The sequence below is a fragment of the Zea mays genome, chromosome 9, assembly GCF_902167145.1.
Source record: "Zea mays cultivar B73 chromosome 9, Zm-B73-REFERENCE-NAM-5.0, whole genome shotgun sequence".
NCBI lineage: Eukaryota > Viridiplantae > Streptophyta > Magnoliopsida > Poales > Poaceae > Zea > Zea mays.
In genome coordinates, this window is record NC_050104.1 from 19,394,263 (window position 1) to 19,404,213 (window position 9,951).

Genomic DNA, 9,951 nt, shown 5'->3' on the forward strand with positions numbered 1-9,951 from the left:
GCACCGGACAGTGTCCGGTGTGCACCGGACTGTCCGGTGCGCCCGATGACAGAAGGCAAGATCAGCCTTCCTGGATTGCTCTCAACGGCTCCTAGCTGCCTTGGGGCTATAAAAAGGACCCCTAGGCGCATGGAGGAGCACACCAAGCATTCCTACAACATTCCTAAGCACCAAGACATCGATTCCACGCATTTGGTTCATTGTGATAGCATCTAGAGCTCTTGTTGAGTTGTGAACTCATTGAGTTGTGTTGCGAGCTCTTGTTGCGACTTGTGTGCGTGCTGTTGCTCTGATTTTGAGTCTTGTGTGCGTTGCTAGTTTCTTCCTTACTCCGTATTTCTTTGTGAATCTTAAGTGTAAGGGCGAGAGGCTCCAAGTTGTGGAGATTCCTCGCAAACGGGATATCGAAAGGCAAAGCAAAACACCGTGGTATTCAAGTTGGTCTTTGGACCACTTGAGAGGGGTTGATTGCAACCCTCGTCCGTTGGGACGCCACAACGTGGAGTAGGCAAGCGTTGGTCTTGGCCGAACCACGGGATAAACCACTGTGTCATCTCTGTGTTTGATCTCTTGTGGTATTGTGTTTTGTTGTGACTCCTCTCTAGCCACTTGGCAATTATCGTGCTAACACTTAACAAGTTTTTGTGGATATAAGTTTAAATTTTCACAGGATCACCTATTCACCCCCCCTCTAGGTGCTCTCAGAAGGCAAAGGTAAAGATTTTCGGGAAGATGCAGAAGGTGTGATATGATTCAAAGACCGCTTGTGTGTTCCTAATGTCCAATCCATTCGAGAGTTGATCCTCAAGGAAGCTCATGAGACAGCTTACTCTATACACCCTGGAAGTGAGAAGATGTATCAGGATCTGAAGAAAAAATTCTGGTAGTACGGAATGAAGAGGGAAATCGTAGAGCATGTGGCTATGTGTGATAGCTGTCGACGGATTAAGGCAGAGCATCAGAGGCTAGCTGGATTGTTGCAACCATTGCAAATTCCTTAGTGGAAATGGGATGAAATCGGTATGGACTTCATAGTTGGATTGCCTCGCACTCGAGCCAGCTACGATTCCATTTGGGTAGTGGTGGACCACTTGACCAAGTTAGCCCACTTCATACCTGTCAAGACCAACTACATCAGCGCAGTATTGGCAGAGTTGTACATGTCCCGGATCGTTTGTCTTCATGGTGTGCCAAAGAAGATAGTGTCAGGTAGAGGAACGTAGTTTACCTCTCATTTCTGGCAGTAGTTGCATGAAGCCTTGGGTACACATCTGAATTTCAGTTCAGCTTATCATCCACAGACAGATGGTTAGACCAAAATAACTACTCAAATCCTCGAAGACATGTTGAGAGCTTGTGCGTTGCAAGATCAGTCCGGATGGGACAAGAGGCTACCTTATGTAGAGTTCTCCTATAACAACAATTACCAGGCCAGTTTGAAGATGTCACCATTCCAGGCACTTTATGAGAGGAGTTGTAGAACTCCATTGCAATGGGATCAGCCTGGAGAGAAGCAAGTATTCGGGCCAGACATTCTGCTTGAAGCTGAAGAGAACATCAAGATGGTTCAGGAGAATCTGAAGATAGCGCAATCAAGGCAGCGAAGCTATGCAGACACAAGAAGAAGAGAGCTGAGTTTCGAAGTTGGAGATTTTGTCTATCTGAAAGTGTCACCTATCAGAGGAGTTAGAAGATTCGGAGTCAAAGGCAAGCTAGCACCCCGCTACATCGGTCCGTATTAGATTCTCGTAAGGCATGGAGAAGTGGCCTATCAGCTCAGCCTGCCAGAAAATTTGTCTGCCGTGCATGATGTCTTTCATGTGTCTCAGTTGAAGAAATGTCTGCGTGTGCCAGAAGAGCAGTTGCCAGTGGAGGGTCTTGAAGTCCAAGAAGACCTGACCTATATTGAGAAGCCAACGCAAATCATTGAGACTGCAGACAGAGTCACCCGAAGGAAGACTATCAGAATGTGCAAAGTTAGATGGGGTCATCACTCCGAAGAAGTGGCAACTTGGGAGCGTGAAGATGATCTGATGGCTAAATATCCTGAGCTCTTTGCTAGCCAACCTTGAATCTCGAGGGCGAGATTTTTTTAAGGGGGATAGGTTTATAACGCCCCGAATTTGAGAGTTGATTTTTTTTCTTTCTCCAGCACTCCCCAAATTTGGGTGTTACCTTTCCTACTTTTCTTTTCTCCCTGTTATGCCTTGTTCTTTTCAAAGTTCTAGCGAGAATTAGCTCGATATCTTGTGTAGGTGAACCCTGGAAATATTTTCTTTGTTTGTTGCATCATGCCGAGCCATGAATCAATTTCCTTTGGGGTGTATTTGCTTGGTTTCCATAAAGTATGCACTTAGTAGAAGGTTAGAGATAGAATAGATAATAGGAAAGTAGGAAGAAATTGCAAAAGGGGAATCCCCTCTTCTTCCCCCCCTTGGGCCGGCTTCCCCCTTGGCGCGGCCTGCCCCTTCCCCCCCCCGCACGCAGCCCAGCCGCGGCCCAGCTCGGCGATCCCCCTCCCCCGCTTTGGGCCCACATGGCGGCCCAGCCGCTTTCCCCCGCTCCCATCGCGCGCGGCGCGCGCAGGCGGTTAAGACGCCGCCACCACCCCCTGGTGGGGGCCCACCTGTCATCCCCTCCCCCAAAACTGCCCCCTCTCTCTCCTCTAACCCCCCCGCACACGTTCTCTCCCTCTCCCCCCGCCTGACTCGCCCGGAGCCATCCCTGCCCCTCGGAATCGTCGCCGGCCACGCCCCCCGTGGTGAGCCTCCCTCCCTCCTCTTCCCCCGCCCCCTCCCTTCTTCTTCCTTGGCCCGGCGCGACCACTCCCTCTCCCCGACCATGGCGCGCGGCCCGCCCCCGGCGAGCGTGGCCTCAGCGCTCGGTCCGTCCCCGGTGTGCGTGGTCTCGGCCCGCAGCCCCGCCCTCGGCATGGCGCTCGGCCCCCTCCCCGTGCCTCGGCGGCGCGCGTCCGCGGTGGCGCGGCCCGCCCCGGCGTGGCGTGGCCTGACCATGGCGCCCGCCCGGCGCGGCGCAGCGGCCCCGGCCCCGGCCATGGCGCTCGGCCCCCTCCCCGCGGCGCGCTCGCCCCCGCCCAGCCCCGACGTGCCCGGCCCAGCGCGCTCGCCCGCCCCGGCGAGACCCTCCTCCCCTGTGCGCGGTCGTGCCCCGGGCTCGGCTTGCGGCTCCTCCGCGGCGCGGCGACCCTGCGGCCCCGGCGCGGTCCCCTGCGCGCGGCGCTGCCCAGCGTGGCCCCGCTGCTTGCGCAGCGCGCGGGGCTGCCCGACACGGTCCCGCAGCTCGCGCGACGCGGCTGGCCCCGGCGCCTGGTCGTGGCGCCCCTGCGCAGTGTGGCCCCGGCACGGCGCGACTTCAGCTCGCGCGGCCGCGGTGCCCCTGCGTGGCGTGGCCCCTTGCCCGCGGCTCGGCCCCGGTGTGCGCGCGATTCGTTCGCGGCGCGTCAGTGTGGCCTTGCGCACGCGTGTGCTCGCGTGGTGCGCACAGTGCTTTGGCGCGACTCGCCGTGCCCTCGACGCGACGTGTAGCGTCATGTCGCGGGTGACGTGCTCATCTACCCCTGGACGTGCCCGTCTACCCCCCTGTGTATTTTATGCGCATTGATCACGTTATTTATGTTAATGAAATGGAAACTCAACTCAAAAATTGATTACATTAGTTATTTCATGTAGTTAATCATTGACTTTGTTTAATGTCGACCAATTAGTTATAACTCTAGTAGCGCATGTGATTAATACTTGTTAGCGTAACTAGGTGGAACTAGATGATGTAATGATTAATTATACACCTACCCGTAACATGCTTCGATTATAGCTTTAGCCACTGCGAGACCTTCCTTCTTCCTTTTCTAGTAGTTGCGAATGCAAAACCGTATGTCATATCTTATGCATATTCAGTTTATCTGCTCTCTTGTATGGTGTACTGTTTATTTCCTAATTCAAATGGATGGATGTATGTTTGCACTCGCATAGAGAACGGTCTAGTTGAGGAGTCTGAAGAACTCGCAGGAGAAGCCCCTGAGCAGCAGCTGGTTGGTGGAGGCAAGTGTCCCTTGACCTATCTTTGTCCTATACATTCTATAATTCACTTTCCGCATTTACACAGTTCATACCTAAGGATTGACTAGCTTTTGTTATCCATGTCCTTGCTTACCTATTTTGGTTGGGTTATTTCAGTTTAGCTATATGCTAGCGCTTAATATTAATCAATGAACATGATGAGATTTATCAATGATACGCTATTTCCCTTCTTTATTATGATGTTATACTTGTGGCATTTAAGGGGTCTCGAGCGGTTTCTCGAGTGCCTCTCCGTAAGGACCTGTTCGTTGGATGACCGCCCGGGAAAACAGCGCAACCATGAGGGTGGAATGGGACGCCCTTAACTGAATAATTAGAGGAACCGGAGTGTAGTTCGCTTCACCGTCGTGTCGTTAATGGGGCCGGTGTATGCGGCTCGCTTTGCCAAGGTTAGTTCGCCCCTTGGGGAGGAGTGCGGTGCATTTAGGAAACCTAACATGCGGCTACAGCCCCAGGGAATCTTTGTAAAGGCTACGTAGTGATACCCTGCTGGGTCACCTTGGTAGTGATCAATGGAGAGTCATGATCTCTGGGCAGAAAGGGAATCACAGCTTGTGGGTAAAGTGTGCAACCTCTGCAGAGTGTTTGAAAACTGATATATCAGTCGTGCTCGCGGTTATGAGCGGCCAAGGGAGCTCCATTGATTAGTGACACTTGATCAGAGATGTTTGGATTACAGGTGGCAATGAGATTGATGGTTTTGGCATTGGCTATGGTAATGGTAAGTGGTATTCTTTCCGTTTGGAAAGGGTACGTTTGGGTTAATAACGTGGGTTAATTCTAAAATCTGGCTCTCTTTACTAGTAATAATAATCTTACCAACTAAAAGCAACTGCTTGACTTATCCCCATATAAAGCTAGTCCACTACAGCCAAACAAGATACTTGCTGAGTATGTTGATGTGTACTCACCCTTACTCTACACACCAAACCCCCCCATCCCCAGGTTGTCAGCATTGCAACCACTGCTCAGGTGAAGATGAAGTCGTGGATGAGGACTTCCAGGAGTTCCAAGAGTACGATGAGTTCTAGGCGTGGATTAGCGGCAAACCCCTAGTCGGCTGCTTGTGTAGGCCGTGTGTATCTACGTTTCTTTTCCGCACTTTGATTATTGTTAAATACTATGTGGATGTTTCGGACATCATAATGTAATCGACTATTATACCCTCTTTTATGTCATTATTTGAGCACTGTGTGATGATGTCCAATTATGTAACTGCTGTGTATGTGAATTGCTGATCCTGACACGTACATGGTTCGTATTCGGTTTGCCTTCTAAACCGGGTGTGACAGGTACAAAGGGCAAGTGTTGATTCTACTTTCATGGGGACATCAACAGTCAACCAGTACACTGCGGTGCATGATGTTGGTGTTACAGAGATCAACCCACAACCACCCTTAGATAAGTTTGCCTGCTTGGTTGTGGTGTTCCTACTGGTATGTTAGATAAGCCATTCCAATGTCAAATGCAGGATTGTGGCGTAGATATTTTCAAGAGCACCAAATTTGCCCTGGTATGGCATCTCGTACTATAGCTTTTGCTAGGAAAATGATGACCCAAGTTAATCTTTTTGGTACCCAGGACTATCCAAGTGTCCTCGGCACTAATTTGTTGTCGTTGGAAAGGACTCATGCTTGCACCTGTTGATGCAAATTTCACTCTTTCATATCACCTTTATGCTGGAACATAAATAGAGGGATCACATGCTACTTTCATATATCAACATCTACTTAGCCATGTTATTTTTTATTTACAGCTGTCATGCATGTGATCCATCGATTTGCAAAGAAAAAAAGACTAGATATCCAAAAAGGTCCTAGCAGTATTAAGATGCATGTTTAGTTCTCTTTCTATATCTAATTCAAATGAAGATATTCAAACATGTTTTTGTTTTGTCAGGATCATTATCATGTGAGTCTTATTATTATCCTTTCAAGAAGTTGCTATACTTTGTTCCGTTCAAGTAAAAACATTTAGGAGAACTGTAACTCGTTACATAATCAAATACAGTTATGTGCCAAGGGAAAAATAGTTCACTTTCTTGGTGTCACTAAACAGATAGGTGCATTCCACTAAGTGTCAACTCTCAACGACCTACTCAAGTTCTTGGTGTCACTAAATATGGCTGCATAACCTTCTTAGTGATTGCGTTATTTTTGTATTTTAGAGGCTTTTCCACTTTTTGATCCATCATTTTTTGTTCTTTTCTGCCAAATGTAATGGCCCTTTATTAGAGTGTATGCTTTAATAATGTGAGTTTTCCACTTATTTGAAATTCATGTTGTATCTCGGATACTTGAACCAACACCTTATTTAAGCCCTGATTGTACTTATGTAAATGATTGTACTTATGTAAAGACCTATTTTTACATAAGTACAATCAGTTGCCACCTTATTGGCCTAATTGTAAAGACCTATGGATAAGGGACATTTATGGATTTACATTTAAGCCCTGATTGAACTTATGTAAAAATCTGGCTACTACCAAATTGATGTTTGCTTTCACTCTTGTTAAAAAATTTGGCGACCTTAGCACGTGTGCAAAAGGAACTAATCAATTCTATGATTTTTGCATGAACGGTGACAGTTAGCATAATCAACATCTTAAAGCCACTTGGCAGCATTAGCAAGGACTTCGTTTGAAGACGAAGAAAGAGAAAACATAGGAAGAAAGGAATGTTCTCTTTTAAGTAGAGGCATAAAAAGCTTATTATCTCGATAAATCAGGCAATTTTGTTTCCAGTTAAAAAACAAACGTAACTGTAGTCGTGGATGGCCTACTAAGAGCATCTCCAAAAGACTCTTTATTTTTGACTCTCTATTTGACTCTTTATTTGTCACTCTATAAAGATTAAACTCTAAATATAACATCTCATTCCAACAGACTCTCCAACATGCAAGTTAGCTTGGCTAACGAGATTTGCTAGCCAAATTTGGCTAGTGAGGGAGTCAATTTAGAGAGCCGGATAGCTTGTCAAGCTAAATGGCTAGCCTGTTGAAGAGCTATTTTGCTATTAAGTAGCTAAAATTTAGCTTGACAAGCTACTTAACTAGTCTCTTGGAGATGCTCTAATATGTTGAAATGAGTACGAAAAAGGAAGCTTTTATTTTAGATATTTTTTAAAGATGGTTGCTCTACTGCTAGTACACATGTTCGTACAAAGTTACCTGTTCATGAAATTTAGCCGACAGATATTTTCTTAGCATTTTTGAAAATGACCTGACTAAAATTATCACATATGGATAGTTCCTTATTGTCATGACTGTTTCCAACAGTACATACACCTCTTGTTTGCTGCTCGGTATTTGTCTCGAGTGTCACTATGTCATGAATAGAAACGTACTATGCTGACTGACAAAATTTATATATGGCTAGGTCAGAAATGAATTATGAAACATTTTCTCATAACAGTATAACACATATTTATACATAAGTTATTGTGATATTATATGTTTCCGTTGTAAGCATGAACACTCACCTAATTTTTTAATAAGACGAGTATGTCAAACTTAGTCACAAAATGTTAAAACGATATCCTTTCTGGGACGGAGGTAGTCCGTGTGATTGATTACCTATACCGTCTTATTCCACGTCACAATGTATGTGACTTTATCTGAATTTGTGTTTATTTGGCTATACGTGGTGTAAAGCGTAAGAGCAACTCCAGTAGTTACCTAAAGAATTCCCTAAACAAGAAATTTGGAGAGTTTTTATAAAATCCCCTCTCCAACAGCTCCTGAAATCAACTTGGTAAATTTACTAAGTTGCTATCTCAGCCAATTTGATCTCTACATGTAGCAACTAGTTTCCTACTCCCGAAAAGTCCAATCATACCATTTTTTTACTTTCGGCGTCTTGTTCTGGCGTGTTGGCCTCGCCGCCTCGCGCCATTTTTTCTCTTCCATCCAGTTTCCACCGCCTCGGGGGATCTCGTCCTTGTCGCCGCCGGTGGGGCCTGGGCTTCCCTTCCCCAACTCATCTACCTGGCCATCTCCTGGCTCTCGTCGGCAAGGATTTGTACCGTATCCATAGTGAGGCTGAACACGCTGTATGGTTTGATAAAGACCAAAGGTCTTCCAATTGAACGTTACATGCATCTGTATTGTGCATTTTAAACAAAGATGCTTTAATTCAAATGGTGGTTTCACTCATTATCTATTCCGTGTGTTTTGAATTATTCTATGTTTAGATGTGTCCAGTGAAAGTAGCACTTGTACCTCTACACTTCTAATCCTCTGTACGTATGAACAAAAGCAAATGATCAATGCCTATTACTATATATATTCGGACGACGTGATTCAATCGAAGGCATGCGCAGGCTTCGTCAGTCGGCGCCACTGGTGCTCAACTTTGGCACGAACCTGCTGGCGGCGCAGAAACAAATAGGCACATCCAAGATTTAAAACAGTTTTAACTTCCTATATATCAGAAACTGTTGGAGGTTAATCCTTTTTTTACTCCTAAAGCAAATTTAGCAGCTTGGTAAATGCTTATTTGAGGAGCTATTATTTAGACAACTACTGGAGTTGCTCTAAACTGGTACATCCAAAACGGACGTACGTGGCCGGCCAGCCTCGCGCTAGACTGGAGGAGTGGATGCGGAGTATGTAGCAGCAGATACAACAAAGGGCGGCGAGCGAGCTGCCAGATGGTGGTCTGCCATTCGCTACCATTCAGCGCCCACGGATCACGATCCGCGTGAGGCCTGCAAAATCAATAGGAACCCTCCATTCCCACGCGATCCGACGGCGACTGTTCCACCTCCCTCCCCGCCCGCCGCAAAAAAATTTTCCACGCTCCGAGCGCCAAATCCGCACCCCCCGCCTCCTATTAATACCGCCTCTTCTCGAGAGAAATCCTCCAACGCGGCACAGAGCCTCATTCATCTCCATTCGAAACACCCTCGCACCCACACTCTCCCTTCGTCCCCAGCCTAAATCCCCGCAACGATGGCTCGCACGAAGCAGACGGCGCGCAAGTCCACGGGCGGCAAGGCCCCGAGGAAGCAGCTGGCGACCAAGGCGGCGCGCAAGTCGGCCCCTGCGACCGGCGGCGTGAAGAAGCCGCACCGCTTCCGCCCGGGCACCGTGGCGCTGCGCGAGATCCGCAAGTACCAGAAGAGCACGGAGCTGCTCATCCGCAAGCTGCCCTTCCAGCGCCTGGTCCGCGAGATCGCGCAGGACTTCAAGACCGACCTCCGCTTCCAGTCCTCCGCCGTCGCCGCGCTGCAGGAGGCCGCCGAGGCTTACCTCGTCGGCCTGTTCGAGGACACCAACCTCTGCGCCATCCACGCCAAGCGCGTCACCATCATGCCCAAGGACATCCAGCTCGCCCGCCGCATCCGCGGGGAGCGCGCCTAGGCGGCCGGCCGGCCGGATAGGCCGTGGCGCAGTCTCTTCTCGGAAGTTTGTACTAGTGGTCGGGTCGTGTGGAGGGAGTGGTGTACTAATCAGCAATGTCTCAAACCATGTCAACCTCTTTGTTGTCATCAATGGAAATCGCTACTTATGTGTGCTAATCTTCGTGCTGCGTTTGTTTCGTAGTAACACTATTCGATGGATTCGTACCTGTGAACAGTCGATTTATATCGTCACCAGATGCGAAATTGGCAGTTTGTGTTCAAAATCTCCATGTTTGCAGAAGCACTACTGAGTTCTGGATCAGGCATGCGAACTAGTTGCGATCTATTTTAGCATAACTGCTCTAAATTTGCTCCGGCCCTGACGCCATGATCCCTTACTGCCTAGTAACGATTCGCCTTGCAAGGTTTTGTGTACATACATAACTCAGCTCAGTCTTGCTTCTGTGTAAACCCTCAAAAGAATATATCTAAATCAGCTTATTAAACAGTAT

At 47.9% G+C, this 9,951-nt stretch overlaps 1 protein-coding gene across 1 annotated transcript; it reads left to right on the forward strand.

Moving 5' to 3' along the window:
* Positions 1–8,940: 8,940 nt before the first annotated feature.
* On the forward strand, positions 8,941–9,616 carry LOC103638044 (histone H3.2). Its single transcript, XM_008661045.3, has one exon. The coding sequence runs from the start codon at positions 9,048–9,050 to the stop codon at positions 9,456–9,458; it is 411 nt and encodes a 136-aa protein (XP_008659267.1). The 5' UTR covers positions 8,941–9,047; the 3' UTR covers positions 9,459–9,616.
* Positions 9,617–9,951: the final 335 nt, after the last annotated feature.